Here is a 12,829-nt window from a genome sequence, read left to right on the forward strand (position 1 = left end):
AGCCTTACGCCATGCAGAAGTACAGATTGCAAAATCCTGTAGCTGCCTGCCAGGGCTCTGATTCACTGATTAGGCAACTGCTTGCTGGAGACTTCTCCACATGCTTAGCAGTTTGAACTTTCCGCTTTTCCCTTGCCCAGCAAAGCCGACACACCGACTTGCTCATGTTGGAATTTCAACATTTCCATGACTTGAATATTCCCAGTATTTCCTGATGGCATTATGCAGCTGCACTGCTAGTAAGCACAACCACCACCACCCTGATTCACTCTATTTCTTCTTGGAGGTTTCTGCATTCAGGGCATTCAGAATGAATTTGCTTTGCCTTTTAAAGGAAGGAAGTGCTGCAGTAAAAATGACATCTTTTGTAACGTTTGCAAGTTCTGCCGGCAACCTTTCCTTGTTGTCTGAAGAACTGAACAGCAAGAACTGTGTAGTGAGAAGCGGCTGTGCAGGAATCTGTCTCTCGCTGTGGCCTGCCAAATTAAAGAGCTGGAGAACATAAATAACACAAGTTTCTACATGATGAAAAGGTCAAGAGAGGGATGTTCCATGGGAAAAGAATGAATTACTGACAACCCGCAACATTTATGGCTGGGAATGTATTGTCTTATTATTTAAATGCTAAATGTGAATTACGTTTGGCAACGGCAAGATGTTCTGGTCGGACCAAATGTAACCGTGAACCACACGGACGCTCCCTGCAACCATTTCTGATCACTTCTGGGACGTTTCTCTGCTGTAGCGAAAACTAGTGAGCAGGACTGCTGAGCACGTGCGCATCATCTCGGGCACAGCATGTTCTCCCACACCCTGATCAGGCCTCACTGTGCAAGAGCATGGCCAGCAATAGACTGAATCACAGCAGAGTGCCCGCAAATCAGAGCTATGTTGTCGTTTTTCTGTGCCCACAACGAGGTGTTGTGCAATGGCTAATGATAAGCTGTGCTGCAGCACACTACGTTTCTGACTCCCTAGGCTAGACTTAGGCTGACCTGTGAAACTCGCAGTAATGTGCACCAAGTCTGACCCCACTCGGACTCGACAGATTCCCAGCCCTGGGTGGAAGGAAAACCATGCTGCACTTGTGTTCGCAGGCCTGGGGGCTCAGGAAATGAGTGCCTGGAACCCCAGTCCAGTCTCCGATTAGCCAGAAGGTCCAGGGTTCCCACAGCTAAAGTCCTAGTGTCTACAGCTTGCAAATAAAATTCCTTCTCGAGAGTTCTTGTATCACCCTTCAACCCGCTTTACTCATGTGGTTTGTCTTGCTTTCAAATTTCTGCAGCAGCCCTTCCCCTCCCCCTGTCCTGGTTGACTGAAGTGTGAAGCCTGTTGATCGTGACTTCCAGACTCGCGCTCGGTGTCACCGCAGTTCAGGCAACTGACGCATCCACAGGCGGCAGATACTTGGTGTGCAACAGGACACAGACGTCTCAGTGATCCAGGCAAAACTCATGCGTCTTCTAGAAGTCTGCGCTGTCTTCAATTTGTTGCAAATTAGAAATACAGTAGTAAAATGCCTGAAAGCATCATATGAATGGCATGCAAGTCTGGGAGAGCAGAGACAAGACAAGACCTCAGCAGTACTAACCTTTCCCCCTTTTTGTTGGCTACATCATAAGGACGGAGAAAATCCAACTTGTTCTTGCTTATAACACAGAGATCAATGTTACTGCCAGAGCCCAGATCATTGTATATGCCAGCTGCAATGGCATCTCGCACAAGCTGCTTGGCTTCCTCTTCCTGGAAAGAAAAAAAAAAAGAGAGAGACCATTGTTTAGTCCTTCCGGTAAATGTGCAAGTTGTGCTGCAAAGTGCACTAGATGGCAAAGCTGCTGTCAGTGTCATTTCGTTAGTTAAATAAAAGGGAAAGCTAACAGAGAAGTGCGCAGAAGAACAGAATGAATCATCACTCGAGGGGGGGTACTGCCTAGAGGCAGTTGCCCTGGGGTGGATTCAGCTGGATCGCTGGCACCATCACGTGGAGGCATGCATTGCTGTGCAAATCTTTAAGTCGTCTTGAAGAGGATCTCCGTCTCTGCCTCCCGCCTACCAGCAAAGTACTGTGGAGCCTGAAAATCAGTTTACTGAGTCATGGTCATCTGTTCATGAGTCTGCTCCTAAGGGTTCAGTATCGGACCCGTTCTGATGAAGATGGCAGGGGAAAATCCTTAAAGGCAAGACCTGAAGCTGTAAGGGGAGGAAAAAACCTGGTGTTCATAAAGGCTGTCTTCTTTCAAGCCTTAAATGCATATGTGTACAGTAGTCTGCAATCCAGGTTTCCCTGTAGTACCCTCTGTGTAACACTTGCATACAAATTAATTCAAAGATCCATACTTCTTTAGTTACAAGCCTTCCCTGGGTAGAGACTATTTAAACATCCTCTATGGCACTAAAATGATTTGTATGATTTCGTAATGTAGCCAACTTGGGTTGCAAAATTTATTCTGCTCATCTGAGCGGTAGGTGTGTTACAGCAGAGTCTGGATCTGGACTGAATGGTAGTAGTTAGCTGGCTAGTATTTTCTTATTCCAATCTAGTATGGAAACAGAGAACTATGAGGGGACCTCGTGAACAGTCAGTGCAAGCAGAAGAGCAGACGTTAGTCAGAACACTACAGTTCGAGCTGGCTTCTTTTTGGAGTTTTAAATCTTGTTGCATACTCAATTTGGCAACAGAGCAAGAATGGGAGCATCATGGCAAGCCTTAGAGAAACTATCAGAGAAGAGCATGTATATTTACTAATTCAGAACTGTAAAATCAAATATTTGTAAATGCAGATATTCCACAAGTAGCTGATTCCACAGACTGTACACACAGTCGACATGGCAACCAAAGTACAGCACGTACGTTAAACAGGCTCCCAGTAGTGGCAGTAATGTCCAGAGCTCACTTAAAAATAAGGTATAGATGTAGCACACAAAGTGAAGACGGAAGTCTGGACTCAGAATTAACCCTGCCGTTTCCCAGCATACCCAAGGCAACCATTCCTAACATGGCTGAAGCTGTGCTGTGTTGAGTCCTGCAGAAGTTCAGAAGCTGCTCCCTGTCACACGGGTGCAGCTCTTTGGTTAGCGCTGCTAATACAAATAGTCTGTCCTCTACAGCAAGGATGCGCATTTCCTTAAACGTGCACAGTGCAAGCGTTTGACGTGCCCCATTTCTCAGAAATCTGACTTGCTCACCGCTGCACGGTAGGTATGCAGGAGACCTGGCAGAGACTGCAATCAGTTCTGAGAATCATACCAGTGGCTGCACAATGATCTTCAAATAAGCATCTCCTATAAGAAAACCTTTCAACCCCCACTAAAGAGTACATGACAACAGACCTGTAATTCTATACACACCTACAACAAAACCCTTCAGAAAATTATTTTGTTCGGGGCATAACTTGCTCTATAGAAACCATATTTTTGAAGCCAAGTGGATCACATCCCCATTACAGTAGCTGGTCCATAGCCTGCAGCAGAAAACAGCTACATTAGCTCCCTCTACAGACCCAGCCAGAGAGAGCTGTATCAGAAATAAAACCTAACACCTGACTGAGAACCACTGACCAGACCCGGAGCATTGCAAGTCACTTTTCAAACTATTTCAAACTTGTGGAACCAACAACTCCTCAATTACCTGTTGGAGCTGAACACGTGAATCAAGCTGGGGAGTAGGCCACTAGCACACAGCCCTGGAAAAGGGGTTCAGTGTGGACCACGCATCAGGAGCCTCTCGTGACTTGCCGTCTGCCGCTAGTGACCGCAGGGGCCCCCAGTCTTCCCTCCCATTCAGGTCAACTTCCCCGAAGCAACCAGCAATTGCTTTCACAGAGAACAAGACATTTATTCCTAAACTTCAGAAGATGCGATTAAGCAGGGTTGGAAGATAGGGAAGAGCCAACCAACCCTTCTTCAAATCACTGGGTCAGAGCCACTGCTTTAAGGCAGCAACACGTACTGCAGAAACAGAGTGGGATACAAATACTTTACAGTCAGAGACGGTGAGAAGGACAGTGACACAACCTGCTGCGCCCCGAGTCCACGTGCTGCAACTCTGGCTTTGCCTATCCATTTGCCATCGTTTCCCGGAGGTCAGAAAGCAAGCCACGAACCATGCGACAAGCCTATTCAAAGACCGGCAGCGTTATGTTAGCAAACGAACGGTACTGAGAAGTCAGGGTTAAAAACTCTTCAGCTACTTTGGCTGCTATGAGATCTACAAGAAATGTGTTTTTTAATTGATTTCCTAGCCTGGAAAAAAAATCTCACCATGCTAGGACTGGCTCTCTTTAATCTCTTTAAACTGTGACAGGAGGGATTAAGCCATTCCAGATGCTGCGGTGACAAGAATTTTGGGGCCTCGCTTTTTGTTTGAAAATATCTGCTGGCTGGCTTGTTAATCTTTGCTCGCTAGCCAAGCTTAAGGGATCACTCGCTCCCTTCAGAAGCAACTCCCTGGAAAAAGAGCAGTTTGCAAAAATTCATCTGGCAACTCATACTTGGTTGGCAACAGAGGGGTCTCTTGCCCACTCCCCCGTTCTGAAGTAAATTCAGCACTGCCTGGCAGAACGAGCTGGGAATAGCAGCAGAGACGAGCCGAAAAAGATCACGTGCAAGGTACAAGCGCACCGTTTATCGACCTGCAATGGAACGAGCATGTCACGCTATTTCCATCTCGCACCGTTTGTTTGCTTAAGGTTTTTAGACGACAAAAATCAAAGCAGTCTCTTGTCAGTGTTCATATACTACTGGTTCGCACGCTGCGTGTTCATTTAGGCATTAGGACCCACACACTACATAACAGTTAAGGCAAGAAACAGAGAACAGAAAGATTTATTCTCATCTGCAATAAGCACCACAAGCAATGCTGTGTGCCAGCATGAGGGTCTCGAGTTAACCTGCTGTCTCACCGAGGCCTAATGGGGCGAGGGAGCTTGAAATTTCCAGTTACCCCTTTTATTCGGATGTATTAATCTGAACAGCCGACTCGCTGCCATGGGAAATCCTGAGCGCAAGGGCAAGCTAGCTTTCAAAGCCGGCTTTGCAAAATGCAGCTCTGTTCACATCACGTGAAGCCCTCAAACCTCTCTCATACTCTGCCACGTGAAGATAACCGTTCCAGGGGAGGTACTGCACTCCTAGACTGCCGTCAGCTTCAGGCAGCAGCTACACAAGCCCCAGCATTCAAGTGCAGCTCAAGAGGATCCCCAAAGCAGCTCGGCTACAATCATGTCTGTTCCCGGTGCATACCTCGTGTTCTCCAGTGACCCTCCGCAGAAGACCTTGTTATTAGCAGTGTTCAGATTCTCACAGCTTTATTACGGCATTGACCAAGAGGGCTGTGCTCAGCCACAGAAGTAGCGCGGGTTCTTCCTTCGCTCCTACTTTACCCGATGCCATCTTGACGTGCGTTCCGCTTACCTCGTACAGATTCCCTCGGAACAAACAAGCTGCTCATTTCTGCGTGTTTCCCATAGCAAGTGACTTTATTCGCTTGGCACAAGAATAAGTTCCTTGCCTGGATTCCTAGCATGACAGGGACATTTCAGTTCTCTTTGGGCAAGAAAACACACACACACACGCACACGTTTTAAACTCCAAGATAAGCCAAGATGAAATTTTAAATCAAAAGGCAAACATTACAAATGGCTCAAGAAAAAAAGTCGCACTGTCCTTAGCCTGTGGTACTTACCTGCTTCAGTTTTCCTAACGGTCTTGGCTTTTGCTAATCTGAGCAGAGCTGCGGGTTGTTCTTTTTGGGTTTTGTTTGTTTCTTGGTTTTTTAATGTAAAACCTTTCTTCAGTCCTCTCAGTGTGTTAAGTAAATAAGCATTTTGGCACTTTTTTCTTTTTAAAATGCAGCCTATGCATTACACTATTGTTAGCAAAATACTTTTTAAAAACCCAGAGGAGCCGAGCGATCTCTGTCTGGTAGATGTCTGTTATAATTAAGATAGTCTCAGAATACTAAACGCCAGAGGACCGTAACCTGCAATAGTTGGACCCGTTTCATTAAAATGAAGTCATTTTAATTAAACCAGAATCCAAATGCAACTGAAATATTGTTTTCCTCCCATTTTTGTAATTTAGAAAGATGACCAGAACGGCCTTGTGAAAAACCGCTCTCCACAGTAGAGACCCTGCATGCAAAGTTCTAGCAAGGAGCGGAGATTTTTACAGGCAGAAAATAGGGGGTTATAATGAAAATGCTGACACAGTCTTAACTACAGTGGCATGAATGAGTCACTGTAATAATTAATCTAAAAAACCCTAAAAGTTCAGAGTATATAAAAGGAGCGCTTCCTACTTTATGGCTGCAAACACCAAGCTAACTGGGAATATCATTCTCTCGGGTCCACACTGCTTCTTAAATGAGATTACAGTAAGAGTGATGTACTGTAATACAAGTCAGCTGTGACAAGCAGCACTTTATAGAGCTATCTGTTTGTCTCCATCACTACATCACACAATGTGTCCCAGGACTCCAATGTGCAACTCCATTTACCACTACATGACAAATGGGCAGCACTTGTAAAAGGCACAAAGAGGTCCAGATCAGCCATGTAATGGTCACCACAGCTGTACCATAGTGCTTGAGGGGGGAAAAACAGACCCCCAAGTTCATTAAACTGACCAGTAATGGATCTTTCAAACCGTGCCTTAGGAATAGTACAGTAAAGGCTAAAATAAATAACTCAGCATGGAAGGCTAATCTGAAATGGTGTTTGATAAATTATTTATAACGTAGACGATTGTCTGCATTTAATATTGGAGCTACTGGTAGCATCTTTAAAAGATGATTTATGTGTTGTAATGCCATTAAACTTTATATTGGCCCACTGCTAGCTATAAAGTCTGCTGAGATTTAGAGAATGAGTTTTAAACTGTCACTGCAACATCATAGTAGATGGAGACTGTATTAAATCTTTACTTTAAACCTGTTATCTGGAGAGTTGCATTTTGTAGACACTCACAAACTGATAGATTACCTCTCTGCATCTGCTATAGGGAAAGGCCCAAATAGCACTGCGAAGGAACTTTTCCACATGATTCTTGTCTACAGGCAGAATCAAATTTCTCTTCTCGCTTAAGCGATTTTTTTAAATTTGGAATTCCAACTAAGTGAAAATTTAAAGGACTCTGCTACAGTGGATGCAGTTATTTCTACATCAAAATAATCCCATCTTTGCTAAAAGCTTTTAGTAGAATTCTATCATGTATGCCTACTAACGGCGCAACTAAACACAGTAGCTGCAGCTGCTTGGACAATACTGCTTCTGTGATGTTCTGGATACTTGGCAAGAAGTTATACAGGAGATGTCTTTCTGTTCAATCTTTAAATCTGTGCGAGATTTTTTTTAAAATTAGATTCTCAGCAATGTAGAAGAAATGTCTGGGAATGTCTGTTGCCTGGCCAGCAATATCCTGGTTTGATGTCATCTACGCAAGTTAAATTCTCCAGCATGTTTAGTGGGGGTTTTTTTGAAGCATCAGCAGACAGTAAAGCTTCCACAGGGCACAAGCATTTTGCAAAAAAATAAATCAGACAGTCGTCAAAGTGGGCTCTTCTGTGCTCTGATGAAATCTGTTCAAAGTCCTAACTGTACTGAGAAAAGCAAAGCCCACGCACTACTGCAAGGGAGAAACAGAGGTGCGAGGAAGAGTGGCGAGAACTCAAGGACAGACGTGTAGTAAAAATCTATAAGAAGTGTTGGGAGTTTGGGGTTAGGAAAATGATACCTCTTGAAGGACATAAGTGCCTACAGAAGGATAATTAGACTTTGGAAGAGTAATCAGCCGACTACAGTATGTGAAAATGTGGATGTGCCTGTCTGCTGGGAGAAATTGTGTTGGAGATCGATACATAACTGGAAGCAATGCTAAAATCTTCTGGGAAAGCCCAAGGAGACAATGGAGCTGTGAAGACAGCTCTAAAGCAAAGTATTTGGATTTCTTTTCTTTCAAGGGAAGGTTGAAAGCCACCATTTAGTCTAAAATGAATCTGTTTTGGCTATATTTTAACTTGAACTGAGGTGATGAGAGGAAGTGCTGGTGTATTTAATTTTAGTATCTCAAAGGATTTAAATGCCAGTAAAATATATAGATCTCTCACAGTACTTCATGTAGTATGGGGTTTAGGTAATGCATGTCATAGGTAGATGAGCAATAAAGGTATTTTTGAGCTACAAGGCACACAGCTAGGCATTAACTGAATATAGCGCATGTCCTAACAAAGAGATTTTACTTTGTTTTCACCTCACTTTGTCCAGGTGAACCGAGTTTGTGAGGGCTCTCCTGGGATTTGTTAAGTTTAATTGAACTGCTTCTGGTGCCGATGGGGGGAATTATTGACATTGTCTTCATATTGTGTTTTGTTGCCTTTTCTTCCCCCGTCATCTTCTGTATGTACTATAAAGGGTCATGAAGGAGTTAGGGGCAGAGAGTAGAAAAAAATCTTATAGTTTGTGAACAATGCAAGATGGGGCTATGGATGGATAAGTATGTTTGGGATATATAGGGGGGACAGACAGGACCTGGGGCTTTTTTGGACAGCTAAAAAAAACCCCCTCAAGCCTGTATTTATATGCCAAAAAAATCACAGCAGGAGGATGAGTGATCAGAAGAGGAGACTATTAGGACTCCTGTACATTTGGCATGGTCAGTGCTCTGTGAGCCCAGAACCTGGCAGCTTAAGCAGCAGCAGGAGGGAGACATGCGTAAGAGAAAGCAAACAGGTTGTTAACTTCGTGATTACTCTTCTCTGCCTCTGTCATCCTCAAGCTAGGTGATGAAACACCCCGAGACTTTATGGATCTCACCAATATCAACAGTAAATAAAGGAGAAGAGGGACACAGGAGGTCACTGCATTTGTCACTATCCTTAGACGTATAGCATAAGAGAGGGATGGGAGCGTTGACAGGACAGAGCAGAGGCTCAGTGCGTCTTTGAAGAGAGTGATTGTATATTTAATTGCAATGCATTATTAAAATCTTATCCTGCATGTTCAGTAGGAAACACTCAAAGCTTAAGGAGATCAGGTGAAACAGTTACACAAAGTAAAAACAAGGAAAGCAATAGTGAAAACAAAGGTAATCAGCGGAGAGCGCCAAAAATCTTCTGCTGCCAAGATTTGTTTGCCAGAACGATGGCCTATGAAAATGCAATGCATTTTGCTTGTGTGCAGAACAGTGCTTAGGTGGTGCCGCAGGGTTTCCAGCACATCCGCCTGCGCAGGGATAAAAACAGCTCCCCCGTTCCACCTGGACAGAATACTGCAATCCGTGTGTCGTGTGGAAAACCCTTACAAGAAGCCTTCAGACTTCATAAACAACGTTACAGAAGGACCTTTAAAAATAAATACCAAGAAAACTAGGAATACTCTGGCTGGCGGGAAAAGTAAAGGCAAGCAGAGAACACAATAATCCCAGTTTGTTGCTGTTGTTAGTCGGAGGTGTTTGGACCGCACTAATGCGACTATGGCCTTATTTTCCAATCCTGCTTAAAGCCTTAATTAGGGAAAACAGTGAAGGTATCCAAATTCACACGCATTACCACTGGCATTAGGAGCCCTCCATATTAGCATACATCTCGTATACATGCACACCACTGTGCCACTCCATTTAAATGATATCTTCTAGCATAGTGAGCCCCTTGCGCTGCCTAACATTTTACAAAATGCATCTCTGCACAATACATCCCCAAGGAATCCTTTGGGTCGTGCTGTGTATGTGGAAGAAGCCATGTTACAAGATCATTTGCACACGTCCCTACGGCCTAGCTTTTGAGCAAGTTTTAAGACTACTTTTTAAAGAAAACAAGGAAACCTACATTACAAACGCGTGTTCCTGCATTTTGGTGTAGTCTTCCTACCTAACGCCGCTCATCTGCTTAAGTGAGGCAAGTCACAGAGTTTGCCAGACCACCATAAAGCAATCAGAACAAAATACACCGTCTGTGCCCAAAACATCACTTTGCACACTGACCGTTACTTACTCCTATCCGACCACACTTAAAATGGATGCTCCTTTCCACCTGAGGCATCCCAAATCAAAAGTGTTTCAAGTCCAGATTCTACAATGTGCTTTCAAGCACTTACGCCGCTGTGCAATGTAAAAATAGTCATTTAAACTACTATGGAAATTCACCCACTTCTGGGCTGAACACGGGATCCCACCAGCAGGAAACGTACTTTAGGAGGAACGGGGAAGGCCGTGTCCTTTAGCAGATGAACGGCACAGGCAGTTGTCCAAACTGGAGTCTGACTGGGCATTAGGGCTACCAAGTGTATAAACACAGCAGTTTAAGTTTTAACATCGAATATCCTTGCTTTTGTTTGTTTAAAAAAATTCAGTAATTTGGTACTGTGATGCACATTTTTGTGGTACCTACTATATATGGTATGAAAACGCAATGTAAATATTTTTATTATTTTGAACTTACCGTTTTCTACTGAGATATTTCCTTCAAATAAACTGTGCCTCTCACAAAGTCCCTAATTACTCTTCCCTGTGATTAAAGTATTTTCATGTTTCGCTGGTACAGACGCTTGCAAGCCCAGACTCATCACCACCTCCCCCCTTTCTGATATTGTACACCACACAAGTATAATAAACCATGTTAATATTTCATACCAGTGTGAAATATGCTGGAGTATCAATTCAACATCTGCTGTCTTTAGGGTACTGGAGTCCCGCAGAGACACTTTCAATTTGTAATTGAGTTCTATACTGAATTAATCAGCAGTTTATCTTTTTTAGTAAAATAATGTCTTCCCCACTAACCTGGATTTACATTAACAATTTATGCTGAATTACCTGCCAAGACAAAAAACTTATAGGGACCAACGTTACCGAGTGGTAGCTTCAAATCCTATATTTCATTCCTTACACGAAGACTAGTGCAATCCATTGTTCCAGTGGTACGGCATCTTAAATTACAAGCCCTCTCTTGAATCTTCAGGGTTTTTTATTTTCTTTGGACTATTTTTATATTTGTTGCCACCACAAATTAACATGGAAACATTTATAAACCATCACTTGTGATGTTGTGACACTGTTCAGACTTTTTAGGAAACAGACTGTCAGAATGATAGGGACTTAATTCAGCAACTAAAGGGACTGTAAATTTTACCATGCCACAAAGCTTTAGCTTTGTAACCTGAAATTCTCAATCTTCTTAATATTACAACTATGCTGCCTCATGCTGCTATTTTGCATCCTGGCTACAGGGGAAGGGACAAGAAATGCAAACCAAGCAAGAAGCATTTGAAGATACTTTTATGCCATAAGAATGACAGGTAAAGCAGCCCATACTTGGATCACTGTCATCAAAAGTGCTGAGGAAAGAATGAGAGGGTGCAAAAGTTCAACCTGTATTGTAAAAGGGGGGGAAGGGGGGTGGAGTCCAGGCCCTCTTGGAGAGTACACTAAAATACTTTACGAGCCTTATTCGCTTGAAGGCAGTCTCCCTGGCAGCCTTGCTTGAGTTCTGGGCTGACCTCATTCTGATTCAGTGTCATTTGCTCACAAAGAAATTACACTCTGCCTCCCGAATCCTCACTGCAGGGGCAGCACTGCAGCTTTACACCACAGGAAATATTTTCCAGTCCATTTTCCCTGTGTTTCACAGTTACAAGAAATACACAAAACTGAAACCATTTAAACTGGAACACCTGCTCCTAAGAAATGCATCAAAAATAATTACCTGTCCGACATCTATCCTATGTGTAGTAAAATGATCTCGAACGTTCAGCATTGTTGTGAATAGCGTGTCTACGGTACTGTGTACAAAGTTTAAGCGCTACCTCTGCAAAGAAGGAAATTGTTGTTCTTGGCCATGCAGAAGAGTCCAGTTTATACTAAGAACTGAATGGCAGAACCTCAACTTTGGCAAGACTGCTCTCCCTGGAGACAGCATGGAGGATCCTGGAAGGAAGAGTTGCGGGGTTATCACTCAGAACTCCAAAAAGAAATCACCCCTAGGCACTTTCATACCTGACTTGCGTCTAGAAATTATGCTTTGATAGATGCAAGAAGTATGTTTTAAGAACTCCTCTCTGGTAAACCTCAGCCATTTAAGAGCATGTCCAGTCTACAAGGCAGAAAGGTGCGTTTGAAAATTAACTTCATATTTCCAGTTTTGCATTGATTCCACAATGGGAATCAATGTCCGTGTCAGGACATGAGTAAAAACAGCACCTTCCCAAAATAATCTGAATCTAAAATAAGAAGCAATAGCACAATACAGCTCCATCATAACATAGGTCTCTATGCACTAATACCTGGCATCCCTCCACAGAGAGATACCTGGCTTCAGTGGATGAAGGACTACAGACCCAGGGAAGTATCAAATCTGCGTCAACATGAGCTCCATCAATAAAAGGCAGTGAAGTTATGCTTGTCTGTTGTCACTGGGTAATTGAATAAACATCTAGAGAGCATATAAATAGTAAGCGCTTATTTTTGTACAGGGGGTCAGATTTTAATTTTTTTTTTCATTTATTTAAGCTCTGTGTTTGAGGCCAACAGGGGTTCAAGTATCTCAGGCAGGCTCTTCAGCTTAACTCTGATAGTCTTGCTTGATCTCTATTGTCTGCTGTCTGAGTTCAGCCAACAAACCTCCCAGCAAGTGGTCACCTTCCTATGGAGTCATTAAACCTCTGAATGTCAGCTGGTGGGATTAGCCTGCAGACTTCCACACCTGAGCCCTATGGAAGGGACACAGGCATTTTGATCAACATCACTAATGAATACAGAATTCATATGCAGCTTGTCACTGCTCTCGAGCTCTGAGTCACACAGATGCAGTCTAAATAAGACTGATGAGACAACTATTGTT

The 12,829-nt window shown here is 43.4% G+C and overlaps 1 protein-coding gene across 1 annotated transcript in view; it reads right to left on the bottom strand.

Annotated features, from left to right (window-relative positions):
* The window catches only part of PSMB7 (proteasome subunit beta 7), a 51,767-nt gene that overhangs the window by 6,000 nt on the left and 32,938 nt on the right, over window positions 1-12,829 (bottom strand). Inside the window, exon 7 of the mRNA XM_019510890.1 lies at window positions 1,592-1,743. Within this exon, the coding sequence (XP_019366435.1) occupies window positions 1,592-1,743 (152 nt within the window). The remainder of the gene's footprint in view (window positions 1-1,591; window positions 1,744-12,829) is intronic.

This window comes from Gavialis gangeticus, unplaced genomic scaffold (genome assembly GCF_001723915.1).
Source record: "Gavialis gangeticus isolate Ggan-Ray unplaced genomic scaffold, GavGan_comp1, whole genome shotgun sequence".
Taxonomy (NCBI): Eukaryota; Metazoa; Chordata; order Crocodylia; family Gavialidae; genus Gavialis; species Gavialis gangeticus.